This window comes from Elephantulus edwardii, unplaced genomic scaffold (assembly GCF_000299155.1).
Source record: "Elephantulus edwardii isolate Elephantulus edwardi_28Jun2011 unplaced genomic scaffold, EleEdw1.0 scaffold00201, whole genome shotgun sequence".
Taxonomy (NCBI): Eukaryota; Metazoa; Chordata; class Mammalia; order Macroscelidea; family Macroscelididae; genus Elephantulus; species Elephantulus edwardii.
This window is the reverse complement of record NW_006399951.1, coordinates 794,023-808,152: the sequence shown is the minus strand read 5'-3', so window position 1 is coordinate 808,152 and position 14,130 is coordinate 794,023. Positions and strand designations below refer to the sequence as shown.

General features: G+C 42.8%; 1 protein-coding gene across 1 annotated transcript in view; it reads left to right on the top strand.

Moving 5' to 3' along the window:
* FTO (fat mass and obesity associated) overlaps window positions 1-7,888 on the top strand; it is a 313,815-nt gene extending 305,927 nt beyond the window's left edge. Inside the window, exon 9 of the mRNA XM_006897134.1 lies at window positions 7,735-7,888. Coding sequence (XP_006897196.1) covers window positions 7,735-7,888 — 154 coding nt within the window. The remainder of the gene's footprint in view (window positions 1-7,734) is intronic.
* The last annotated feature ends 6,242 nt before the right edge of the window (window positions 7,889-14,130 follow it).

Here is a 14,130-nt window from a genome sequence, read left to right as displayed (position 1 = left end):
AATTTTCATTAATGCAGTCACCTTGTTGATTCATCGGGTTGAGGGTCGTCTTCTCTAGTACTGACCTTCCACCTTTCCAAGCATGATGTTCCTTTCCAAGGAATAGCTTCTCCTAACAGCCTGCCCTTATTTATGTGAGATGGAGCTTCCACGGAGCACTCTGCCTGTCCTTTCTCTAAGACATATCTATTTGTTCTTTCAGCAATCCATGGGATATTCAGTACTCTTCTCCAACATAATTCACAGTTTATCACTTTTTCTGTCATCCTTATTCATTGCCCACCTCTCAAAATACATAAGACAAGTTCTCGTAATGCTGACTCACTCCTAAGGAGCATTCTAACTCCACTTCTTCCTAGACAGGTTTGTTAGTTCTTCTGGCCGTCCGTGGAGGAGTCAGTGTTCTCCAGGGACACTGTAACTCACTAACTCCACTTCTTCCTAGACAGGTTTGTTAGTTCTTCTGGCCGTCCGTGGCGGAGTCAGTGTTCTCCAGTGACACTGTAACTCACTAACTCCACTTCTTCCTGGACAGGTTTGTTAGTTCTTCTGGCCGTCCGTGGAGGAGTCAGTGTTCTCCAGTGACACTGTAACTCACAGATGTCAGTCTTCTCTGGTCTTCCTTCTTCGTTGTCCAGCTTTCACATGCACTATCTTATTAATAATCAAATATTTCCTCATAAGGTTGGTGGTTTAAGGTGTTCTAATCTTTGCAATTGTGATTTCTTTTCTTTTTATATATGAGCATTGCCAACTCCTTAGACTGACGCTGCATATTATAAAAGAAGAGGGGAATTGAAGCATAGTTTTATTTTTATATAGTTTTTTAGTTATCATTATATATTTATAAAGGTTTTTTAATACATATCATTTGGTACCTTTTTCACATAACCCTATGAAATAGGGAAACATTAACTTCTTGTAACAGTTAAGGAAACTTAGGACTTTGAAAGAGATTTTTCTCAAGGTCATGTTGTTGTTATCAGTTGCCATTGAGTCAGTTCCAACTTGGAAAGCTCCCAAGTGTCACACAGTAGGACCAGCTCATAGGGTCTCCTTAGCTAGAATCTTAATGGAAGCAGATCTCTAGGACTTTTCTTCAGTTGTACCACTGGGTGAGTTCAAACTGTTAACCTTTTAGTTAGAAGTCGACCATCGAGAAGCATCACCTAGGTGCTCAAAGTCATATGGAAAATGTTATTACAGGTAGTTTATGCCTTCAAAAACTGAACATGTATGACTGTGTATATTTTCTTTCTGTGTTGTGTTGTTGATTGCCTTCAAGTCGAGCACAACTCATAGCGACCCTGTGAACAAAAGGCCTGAAGTCTCTCTACAACTATCAACGTTTATCAAAGTTCATAGAGTTTCTGGAGACATGTTGTTTAGGAAGTGGCTGCCATTCCTGCTTCCAATTATTTCTACAAAATATACATAATTTTGCTATAAGAATGTCAGAGTCTAAGAAGAAGAAGAAAAGGTTATGTTGATTGTTTGACATAGTAATCGCTCTAGAAACAGAGAAATCATTTTTCTCCTTATCTCCCCTGAAGTGCCTTGGAATCTCTTAAATGTCCACATTTGGAAAGAATAGGCAAGCATTAAGAGAACAGGGTCCATTTGAGTTCAAGTGGAAATGCATTGAAAAGGAAGGCTGTGGTGGAAACGGCAGCCAGCCAGATAGCTGGAGTCAGGCCCAGCCCTGTTACCATTGGATTAACCTTGGGTAAGGCAGCCTCGTTCAAAACAGGGAGCCAACTCCCAGCCTCCTCTCAGCTGATTAATAAACCCCAGTAAAGCAGTGCTGTGCTTTGGAATTCCTTGGACCCTTTAAACAATGTCCAAAAATAATAATATTTAATTTAATCAAGAGTTACAACTCTCTCTTTCCCATTAAAGAATTCTCTCATTCAGAAGTTCATTTTGTCTTTTTCTCTCTTCATTACTAACCCTAGTCTTATGCTATTTTCTCCCTCAAGTTCTAGTTTTATTTTGGTGTATTTTTTAATTTGACCTTGCTTACCTCTGTCTCCAGACTTTTGAGCTCTTTTATCATTTCATCAACAGTTGTAACAGAAGCCTTACCTGTCCTTTCTTATTTGTTTCAAAATTTCGGGACAAGGAAGAAGACCGTATATGTTTTCTTAAAATCAATGGCCAGCACATTACTGTAAAACCTATTGATTAAAAACACAAAGTATAATGTTAGTAATTTAGGCTGTGAAGTGATGCAATAAGGGAAGAAATTTATCTTTTGACTTTTGCATTAACCTTTTATTGACTGCTTGCATACCCATAATTAACACACACTTTAGCTAAAGTGGTTAATTTTAGCGTGGCCACCAGGATTCACTAATGTAGTGGCAACCCTGATCACCCAAATGTAAGTGCAGCCCTGGGGGAGTTCAGTGGGCAGTGGGGCCTGCTCTGGACAGTCTGCTAGCTGGTGTGACACCTCTCATCTGGTCCCCGTTTAGCCATGATAACACCATTCCTTGGTAGCAAAGAATTTCTGGAATTTAATTGAACCCTTAGCTTCTAATTAGCATGAAGTTAGGAAGGAAGAGAACGGGCGTCTATATTCTTTTACTTTATTCCTCTCGTTTGAAATGCCTTATAGAAAAGCCAGTGTTTTCTGAGTAGATACACTCTTGTTTTAGAATCCCAGAAAGGTGAAAGATGGAGTGTTTGGTTGTTTCGTTTTGTTTTTTCCTTTAGGGTAGAAGTAGAGACAAAGTGGGAAGACAAAACTTTACTATTTAGCTGCACTCAGTAGGAAGCGAGAATGGCCTGCTTTTTCTTGGGACCACTCACTGGCTTTGGGAGAGTTTATAAACTTTCTGCAGAAAGATTATCCAGCTCTGTTATTAGAACTGGCATGTTTTCAGGCAAAGGCTAGTTTGGATGACAACTAGCACTCCCTGGTCTTCTAGATAGAAATTAAACCAAATGGAAATATTTGAAACAAAGGCTGACGCTTCCATACTTTTAGACTCAGATAGTCTTGCTCACAGAAGCAACTTCTTGGTTTGAAAAGAAAACCAGCAGCATAGGAGGCAAGACTCTTTTCTTTACAAATGACAGTAAATTTTCATTCAAACAACAATGAAGGACGATGAGACTAAAAAGCCCAAGTCTAGTCTAGTTATTCACAAAGTATCACCCAGAACCCAGCCCCTTGTTGTTGTTAGGTTGACCTCAGTTCCCACTCAGTGTCAGTGACCGTACGTACAAGAGAAGGGAGTGTTACACAGTCCAGCACAGGCTTTCCAAAACTAAGTCTTTTTAGGCCCCTTTTTGCAGCCAGAATCCTTGTAATTTGTTGAATCTCCCTCATTTTCACTGACCTTCCACTCTGGCAGGGATGATCTCCTTCTCGAGGGCTGGGAGCACGATGCCCTCCTCCTCCAGGGATTTGTGCAGAGTCAGTGAGACCAAATTCTCACCTTCCTCGCTTCTAAGGAGCACTCTGACTGTCCTCTCTATACAACAGACGTGTTGGTTTTATGACAGTGCGTAAATCAAAGCCCACTACTGTCAAGTCGATTCTAACTCAGCAGCCCTCCATTACGTTTCTGAGGATATAAATCTTAATGGGAAGAACTACCTCTTTTTTCTTCCTTTGAATTAGAATTTGAACTAGAATTTACTGTCATTTGCTGGTGGATTTGAACTTCTGGAGACGCAACCTTTTGATTAGCAGTGTAAAACCTTGGATTACTCCACCATTTGCAAGGAAGTATGTGTACTAAGAGACAATCCAATTTTACTTCCTGTGAATGCGAATTCAGTATTTTTTTAAGTTTATATTGTAATATGAGTTAACAAAGCAAATTGGTATTACATTCAACCATTCACATATACTTTGTTTTATGACATTGATTATAATCCCTACACTATATCATCACCTTTCCTACTATTGCCCCCTTCTGAATTTTAAAATGCTGTTCTCATGATCCTGTGAGATCTTTTTAAGGCCTGAGAACATTTTTTGCATTGTTGTTATTATTGAACACTAACCATTGAGTCAGAACCTACCCACATAGCAGACCCTGGAGGTTTTCAGAGGCAATAAATTGCATGGGAGGAGATTGCCCATCTTTCTCCCATTCAACAACTGATGGATTCAAACTGCATACCTTTGTGTTGGCAGCACAATTCCTTACCACTAAGCCACCGGAGCTCTGGCCATGTTTGCAGGACATATAGACCCTCATGTTGAACTTCATGTCATGGGTGTGGTCTCTTTCACTTGCTGGTATTTACTCATCTTGTCTGTCTGCTTCTGTATCCACCTGTGAGTTAATGTTTGTTATTCGTACTGTAGTGCTGTGTATGCAATTGCTCTGTGGTTCTCTAGAACTCTTAATTATGTCTTTGTGTTCTTTAGTGATATGATGCTAACCTTCCATTATTTAATACAGTGTGTATTCATTAACTAATAATAGGTTTCCCTTCTCCATCCTTTTCCACTTTCCAGCTTTTTTATCATAGTTAATAGAGACTGCCAGTCCATTTTGCATCCAACTTGCATTTTCCTCAGCCTTTTATGCCGTTTCATCCATGTTAATGTGGTTTTACCTAGGTGCCTTTCAACAGATGAGTGGATAGACACAGTGGAATACTATGCAACATTAAAGAACAGCAAAGAATTGAAACATTGCCAGTTCAATCTTAAATGCTGATCACTTAGAAAATCAGACATTGGTGTCATTTATCAAGACCAAAGGCTGAGTCTTTTCTGAATCTGGACATTTCGGCCTGTGACCGGAAGGCCGTAGCTGCTTGAATGTGTAAGCTTCAGTGTCTCAGAATGTCACATATAGATAGGATTCAGCTGCCAGCTAAATTTGATTAGAGGCAGAAAGAGCTGCTCTTCTTATACCACCACAGCTTCCCTTACAGAGAGCCAGCTGCTGGTCACCCACTTACTATGAGGGGGACTGCCGCAAGTGCACGAGGCAGCGCTCTCATTGACACCTCTCACCTGTTACCAGGGTGGCTGGCAAGTACAGGCCAGTGATGATGAACCCTAGCACTTAGTGTGTGCCAGGCAATTTCTTAAGACTGTGTGTATTAAACTAACCTTCACAGCCATCCCAGAAAAAGCATTATGATTATCGCCATTTGATAATCGAGAGACCGAGGCTGAGCGAGGTTCAACAGGACATCATGCCTTTGCAAAGCACAGCATCGGTGGTCTGAGGGCACACGACAATAGGATTTACCGCCCTGTCCAATGAAATAACACAGGAGACAGTCAGAAAGAATAATGTGGGCAAGAGAAGTTAAAACTCAAAGGAGGCCATGGCTTCAAAGGTCAGCCCTTTATTTTCAACTCCTCAGTTTGGCCTGACTGAATCACAGTATTGTTTAAGTTGGGAGTGGCTCTCCTCTCAGACAAACACGTGACCTCTAACAACTAGACCTCCTCACTGCCATTTGAAAATTTGTAAGGAGTGCTGGACGTTAAGAGCTGAAGGGTCTAGAAAGCTCTGAATTAAAACCTGAAGCAAGCCAATGAAAGGGTCTGCTCCTCACCTAGATGCAGTTAGTAGAAATGTACCGCTCCTGGCCTGTCAGAGCCGGTGTGAAAAGGAGCCTGTCAGGCTCTTTGCTAAGAACAGGGGAACGAAGTCAGAGTCAGGTAACAACTTGGCTTAAAACAAAACAAACCACCACCTTTGGAAAGCTTTCATAATATGATATAAATGAACCTCCAGAGCCGGTTTCAATATTTCTAATACTATCTCAAAGTAAGGGGGCAAAACTCATTTGACAGGTGAAAAAGCATCTCTATTGACTTTTCACAGGCCTTTTGCTATGCTAGATGGATCGACACTTAGCAGGGCCCTTGAATCTGCCAGTCGGGATAATGTGTGCACGGATAATTTATCCACTGTGAGACTGCAATGCTCAATTTGGAATAACTTTCCCTACCTCGTCAATTGAGCATTACTTTCTGATTCCGAGGCAGAGAGGAAGCACGATTTGAAAAGCTTTGCAGAGTTCCTTTGTAATTAGTCGCAGCTCCCCTTGAATATTAATTTCCCCCTCATCCCTTTCATGTGATTTCGAGACTGTCTCTAGAACAGAGATGTACCCTCAGCACCACGACAGGCAAGCGGCAGAGTCGCGAAAACCTATTATTAAGTAGTCTGCAGAACGGACCCTCTGTTCGTCAGTGCAGTGCGTGGCTTATCAGTGCAAACAGTTTAATATTTATGCTAAGAGGATTGTCAAAAGCTGCTTCTCTTGCTTTAATTCTTGTTTTAAATAAATAATGAGAACATTTAAACACATTACTCTTCTTGGGGCCCTGAGGTCAGCTAATCTTATTATTTATGAAGTGATGTGCTACATAATAGTACTTAGTGCATGTTAACAGACGCTATTATCAGGGCCTGATGCAGAGAGCTGAAGATATATTGGAATGTTATGTGTAATGTACGATGGATTGAGTGCATGGGATGCCGGTATAGCAATTAACTACACTCGAAAATAGGTGTAAAGTTGAAGTATGTTTTCCCATGGGAAGCCCCTCACCATTAATAATTCCCTAGAGAAGACGTCTTTTCATTAGGAACCTTCTCTATCATAAAGCTGGGAAGTGGGACCGAATCTTCGATTCTCTCTCATCCCTTCATAGTCAATCGCACAGAGTCAGGTGATAAATATTGAGTATGACCACTTTTTAAATCAACTTAGAGAAAGTCAGGTGGGGGTGTCAGGGACTTTCCTTAATGTCTTCATTTCTCTTTTCTGCACAAGTTTTCCTCTTGGTGTGTTCCAGGAGAGGAAAGAGATTCTGTATCACAGTTTATGTTCTTTTTCTCTCTGATCCTCATTGTTTCCATAGAAAGAAGACTAAAGCCACCGAGCTTTTCCACACTGATTTTAAATAAGCTGGTCTCTCAGAGAGATTCTCAGAGAGCCAAAGTGTGAAGCTGTTGCTCAAACTTTTTTCCTGCAAGGCCATAATTTAGTTGCATATGATAATTAATTTCTCTACTATTGATGAGTAATCCATTTAATAAAAACTGTGATTTAAGTGTTTTCCTTGGGGAGTAACTCTTGCTAGCCTCTTAATTTAATTTTGTGGAAGTTTTCCCCCACCTATTCATCAGCGGAAATGATTATTAACCTCTATTTGCATATATCCTTATAAAGCGCTCTCCCCTTGGAGTGTCTTTCTCGGGCACACGGCAAGCTGGAACTCTTGTAAATCTCTAGGATCGCTCAAGTCAATCCTGGCCTGTAATATTGTTTAATCTAGTCTTGGACATTTTAATGCTGTAAATTCAATTTAATCTTTCCCAGTAATCTAGTAATACATTGAAATCCCACAAACATTTAAATCTGATAATGGCTTAATCACACACTTTAAATAACAGTTGAGATAATGAAAAAATAATTCACCATTTGAAAGGCAGAGTAACTGAATTTCCCTGCTGATTGGCTTCTAGGAAGCCACTCGAGATAATACCAACCTGGGAAATGAAATGAAAGAAGCTCTGAGGCCATTAAGAGCAGCTCCTCCTTCTTGTAAACCCTTCTTTTCTGCTGCTCCAGACTCGTTCTTTCTCCTCCCCACCCCACCCCCCGTCGTGGGCACCACTGCCAGCCATGCAGAAAGTGGTTTGTAGAGCATTTTCCAGTGTCTAAGTTTCACATGGGTTTGGGCATCCCGGGAATTTCCTCCCATAAATTAATTCCCTATACTTTCTCTTTCAGGTGCCAGTCCCGAGTTGCCCGAACTTTATCTGTGGATCAGAAACCAGAATGTCATCCATACTGGGAAGAAGATGACCCTTCGATGCCTCTGCCGTTTGATCTCACAGACATCATTTCAGAACTCAACGGTCAGCTTCTGGGAGCAAAACCCTAAAAAACAGCATGCATCTTAGGTAGAGGAGGAAAAAAAATAACTCTGACTCGTCTCTTTCACCTTTCCTGTGGGCTTGAGCAAGGACTGTATAGATTGAATTCTCTTGGTTTTTAAATTTGTAGAATCTGGGTTCCAGGAAATAGAGTTTGTGAATATTAAAAAGTTTTTAAATGAGACAATGTTATAGTCTGATTTTCTATTAAATAGGAATAATCTTTTCCCACTCTCTGTAAATATGCACAAAACTAATTCTCACTTGGATTTTTAACGTGAGTCATTTAGCCCTTAACCAAGGTCCCAGGAATCTCCAGCCTGTGGCTGAGGCCCCGGATTGCATCCAGTCATCTGGGGAAAGATGGAATTTGGATCAAGTCACCCCAGATTCTCACCACACTCTGTGAAGGCTATGCCTCCCACTATGGTAGCTGCTAACTCGTTGGGACTACTTAAATTTAAAATTTAATTTGAATTGAAAATTCCATTTTTTAGTCACACTAGCTACACTCAAAGTATTTCATAGGAACCTGTGACTGGTGGCGACTGGACTGGACTGCACAGAGAAAGAACAGTTATTTTCTCATTATTTAAAAATGTCTTACTGGGCCATGCTGCCTTAGGGAGCTTTGATATCAGGAGATCACCTTCAGCCACCAATCACAAAGGCGAAAGATTTGAAAAAGAAATGTCTCATTGAGGAGTAGCTTCCTTTGGTAAGATAGCCTGAGTAAGTAAAAAATTAGTTATGAGTCTTATATTGTGCACACAGGATTGAGGAAGTATTGAAAAATAAAGAATTCATGAAATACTATTCAAAATTGGTGACCCTGGAGGACATTATGCTGAATGAAATATCTCGGTCACAAAAGGACAAATACTACATAGTACCACTGTTGTAAAAACGGGACTGGCATAGGGGTTGGGGGGAGACTGAGAAAGATGGGATAAATAATGTATACTGCATTGTAACAGATGAGAGAGAGAACTGTTTAAAAGGGATTTGTGATTAGGTTGTCATGATAGGAGTCCAGAACGAAGGCTGTGTAGTGAAATGGACTTGGAGGGAGGGATTGTACAATGAAAGAATTTTACTTTTCAAAGAGAAGAATGAACTGGAGGGGAGAAGTGGCCAAGGAAAACAGTGCAACAATGAATGAATGGAAATCTAAAATCTATGTAAATTTTCATTAAAATTAATAATAATAATAATAATAAAGAATGAGAAGGTGTTGAAAGGGAAAATAAAGTTGCCATCTTGTCTGTAGGGAATTTCCCTCATTTATGTTGCTTCAAGAGAACAGTTTGTCTGTTAACTCCCCCGTTCCTGTAATGACGGGTGGATTGTGGCTTGAGGAATCCCACTGCCTCATCCTGACAACAGTGGAGCCTCGAGAGACAGTGTGGATAGAGATTCACACCTAGACTCTGCTTCCAGAGCGCCTGGTTGAAACTCTCAGTAGCCGTGTGACCTTTGGCACATTCCTATGGCTCAGTTTCCTCTTGTCTATAACAGAGCCTGAAGTTACTGGGGTATCTCACAAGATGAGGATTAAGTGGCATGATCCAGCTGTGGGTGTAGAACACTTTCGGGCGCATAGTCCATTACTCAGTAAGTGTTATATCAGTAAATACCTAACACATAGTGATAGCATTAGGTGATCAGCAAACTGACCTGGATGCAGACCTTTGATGCCTGTGCCAGATGGGACTCCTAGTGTCCTTTCTGATCTCACACCTGCCCTGTGGTGTCCCCACAAACTGCTAGTGTCGTTAGCTTCTCTGGCAAACCTATTGCCTTCTCTCGTATGAGTTGCCCACTGTAGTTGGGAAGCTGAAGAGCTTTTAACTACTTGGGCTAATATGGTATGCTATAAAATAAAGAATAAAAAAATTAAAAGGAAGAGAGATGAAACAGAGGCTCAGATGCTCTTTTCTTGTACTCTTTGGGATGGCCTACAGCACTTGGAGGAGACATGGCCTTAAGCACATCTGAGAGGAGAACCTTCTTGAAGGGCCATTGAGAATGTAGGGACACTGACAAGACACTCATTTCATACTGGGCCAAAGGAGGCCTGTTTTCCCCTGTGAACTCATAAAGGGCTTTCCTGAGAAGTCTAGAAGTTCCCAAACTTCCCAGCACTATTTGGATGATGGAATGGGAGCATCTGTAGGCAGGATCCCACCTGTTTTCCTGTTGGACTTGACCTACTACTGTCTGGTCCCAGCCATGGTGAAAAAAGTCAATTTCAGAGATTCCTTTCCATTAACATCCTTCTGGCTCCTTTCCTTTCCTCCCCCACATAAAGTTTGCTTAAATGGCTCTCGCAGCCTGGAGATGCCAGGGCAGATCGTTGATGCCAGGGCCAATCTCTGCCAGAGAACCATCTCTCGTGCCAGGCTTGGGGGATGTGGTATGACCAAAACAGAGCTTTCCCAGTGGTGGAGATGCGAACAAATGAGGTCATTGCAGATCAGCATTAATGTTAGGAAGGGCAGAAACTGCATGGAGGGAGCCTAACTGATGAAGGACAGCGTTGATTAACAGGCCAGGAAAGGGAGTCCGTGTGTGCCGTTGTTTCTGGCTGTGGCAACCACATAGAACAGGATAGAACTGCTTCATAAGATTTCTGAAACTCTCAACAGAAGCTTTTCTGTGTGGAGAAGCTGTGGTTCAAACTACTACATCACCAGAGTCCTTGGGGGACAGAGAAAGGCTTTTCAGGCACAGTGGAACAGGTGGTGGTAGTTGTTGTTGTTGTTACGTGCCATTGAGTTGCTTGAGACTCACAGCGACACTATAAAAGAGCCCTAAACCCTGCTCTATCCTGTGCCAACCTCACTGTCTCCGACACACCTACTCCCACTACCCCAGTCACTGAATGGGTCCATCTCATTGAGAGTCTTCCTCTCCTGTGCTGTCCCTTACACTTCCAAACATGTTGTCCCTCTCCAAGGACTGGTTCCTCCTTGCAATATGCCCAAAGTATGTCAGATGAAGCTTTAGAATCCTTGCCTCCAAGGAGCAGCCCAGTTTTATCTTCTCCAGGACAAACCTGTATGTTCTCCTAGCAGTCCATGGTATACTCAACTCTCTTCTCCAGCACCACAGCTCAAAGGCATCAATTCTCTTTCTATCATCCCTAGCCACTGTCCAGCTCTTTGACACATAGCACGCAATTGTGAAGACTATGGCCCTGATCAGGCACCCCTCAGTCTCCAGCCTGACATCATTGCTCCTCAGTACTCTGAAGAGGTTCCTGACAGCTGACTTTCCCAAACGGGTACAAAGCCCAAATGGTGGGAAAACACTTAGAATCAGGTGCCCAAGGAAGGAGAAGTGCCTTGTCATTTTCAAATTTCTATCTAGGGTGTGACTATTGTTCTCTCCCCATCTGGAATGAAGAAGAAGACAGCAAAGATGTGCTGGAAAGAAACAATTAGTCCAGAGGACTAAAAGGCCACACAGACTCAGCTTCCATGACCCTGAGACCAGGAGAACCAGATGCCCAGCTTCCACCGCTGACCACTCTTAATGGGATCATGGTCGAAGAGCCTGCAGAGAGTGGGGCTGGGGGCTGAGGAATGTGGAACAAAATTTAAAATGCTAGGTTTACTGTTCTGATAGAGACTGATGGGCCCCTCTCTCTCTCTCTCTCTCTCTCACACACACACACACACACACACACACACAGAGTCACCTTTCAAACCTGAAACAAAATTCACCCCCAAGACTTGGCTTTTCAGCCAGACAGTACACAGGCCTGTGTGGTGACCAGTAACATCAGGGAGGTGCTCACATCTTAGAGTAGCCGACTATAAAGTCTGAAAGCAGCATTTCTCCAAGGTTAAATTCCAGAAAGCGGTACAGCGGGAGACTGGAAGGATTAATGGAAATGAGAATCACAGGGAGGGAGTGGGGAAAGGTACATGGTGGGTGTTGTAATGAATGTGATCAAACACCGTGTGTATGCCGCCAAAACAGTCCTTCCTTTTGTCTATTTTTATTATTATCTCTCTGACAACTTTTTAATTATCATTTTTGTTGTGATAGGAACATTGACAAAGCAAATGTAATTAAAAAGTTGTCAGGGAGATAATACTAAAAATAGATGAAGAAGGACCATTATTTGGCTGCAGGAAGTGGGAGGGATGCAGACGGAGCCCTGAGGACAGTGAAGGTATTAGTACAGGCAGGAGGTGGGCAGCTTGCTGGAATGAGGTGCTGCTGTGCTGTTAGATGGCCCCTTGAGCTCATCTAAGGAATCATAAGAGCTTCATAGAGACCAGATGGCTCCATCAAGGGATTTGGCATTCTAGCTGGGAACTGCCCACCTCAGGAGAAATCTGGGGCTGAAGAAGATGTGCCCCACGCCCCTCCCCTTTTGTGCTATGCGGCCGCCTGCTCCTCCCCTGTGCAGCGTCCCCTCCAGTCACTGACTGTCCTGTTGCCACTGGTCACTTCCAGTTCAGGAAGGTTTTCTAGACAGAGAAGAGCAGGGTCACAGCATGGCTTGTGACACAATTTTAGTAACAAGTGGCTAAACCCATCACAAACAGAACAGAGGGTTGCTAGAAATGAGATTCTCTCAGCCCCGTGTCAGGGCTACATCACATTCAGTCTGAGGTTCTCATGTGTTTCCAAGGGAAGTAGTCTTGAATGTGACTCCCTCCCCCCTCGCACCCCTCGCTCTAGTTAAGGCTGTTTTTACCACTGGGCAAACTGCATGCATTTGGATCCCAGCCATCCTAAACACTGTTTATTTTGGAGATCTGTCAGAGGCAAGTGCAGAGAAGACAAGGGGATTCTGATTTTAAAAGGCGGTTCTCATCCAAGTAGATTCAGATGGGGAGAGAAGCCATGTGGATTAAAATGTGCTGAAGTGGTAATGCCATTTATCCACGTTGCCTTTGTTACTTTGTGATTAAATGGTATTTTTAATTAAGTTTCATTGGGAGCCATAGGTATCACAGTGGTGAAATCAATTTGACAGCCATAAAGAGAGAGTGAAGGCAGGGGAGTGTTGTAACGATTGCGGCTGTTGGGAAGCCAGGCAGCTTGAGAGGACGGGGTGGGGCAGGGAAAGGGGGAGGAGAGCCCGCCCAGGACGACCTCCAGCCAGACACCAGGCACCATGGTGGCCGCGATTTGAGAGACAGTTTCCCCAATTGTCAGGAAGAGGAATACACTTGTCTCACTCATTGAAGAGACTCCAATAGAGGTCAGAGCTGGCCAGGAACCCCAGGCAAGCGTCTGATGGACCAGATTGTCTCTTATTAAAAAAAGGCGAGTGTCCCGAGAGGGCCCAGGCTTTGAATGGCAGCCTGGAGGAACCAGATTGCTCTCCTGCCCTGCTCCCAGCGTGGCTGCTGTTGGGAACCATCAAGTCAGTTCTGACTCATGGCGACCCCATGTGGCATAGGGGGTCCCTAGGAGTCAGCATGGACATGATGGTACCCCGTAGGTTCCATTGGGTTTTCTAAACTGTAATCTTTATGGAAGTAGGTTGCCAGACCTTTCTCCCGCAGAGCTGCTGGATGAGTTTGAACCACCAACCCCATGGTCAGCAGCTAAGATGTTTGGGATTTTGCATCAACGGGTCTTCCAAGCAATGCCACCCCCATTTCCTCTCACTCTCATAGCCTCATGTTCACGGGAAAATTCTAATTCCCACTCAGAACCTTTGGGGCATGCATTTCCTACTGTTGTAGTTTCTGCACTATCGGTTTCGTACGTGCTGTTAATAGTCATCAGTTTTTTGAGAATCTTCTGCTTCCAGAAGCCTCTGACTGCAGACCTTTTGCGTTTGAGTCTCAAATTTTTGTCTGCTTCTGTACAAAATAGGAATGGCACTAATTAATCTACTACCCACGTTGTTGTGAATATTAACGTGCATATAAATTACTTCTAGTAGTGCGTGTGTAGATACTCAGCGAGGTGGTAGCCACTAACGATGTAATTATTATAACTTCATCATCATTTTCTGGGTTACAGAAGATGTAACTTGAGGTATCACTTAACCTCCCTGCTCAAAAATCTGCATCTGTAAAGTGGTGGAGATAATAATGCCGGGCTCGTGAAACTGCTGCAGTCATGCGTGTTACAGTGTTCTCAGCATCTTGTTGGGTACTTAGCTATTACTCAGCGCTTGAGAAATATGACCAACAGTGTCTTAACCAAGACGTTTAAGAGTTACCAAGAAACATAGTTGTGGATTTGTTTAAGATTGGTTCATTTTGAGTCAGAT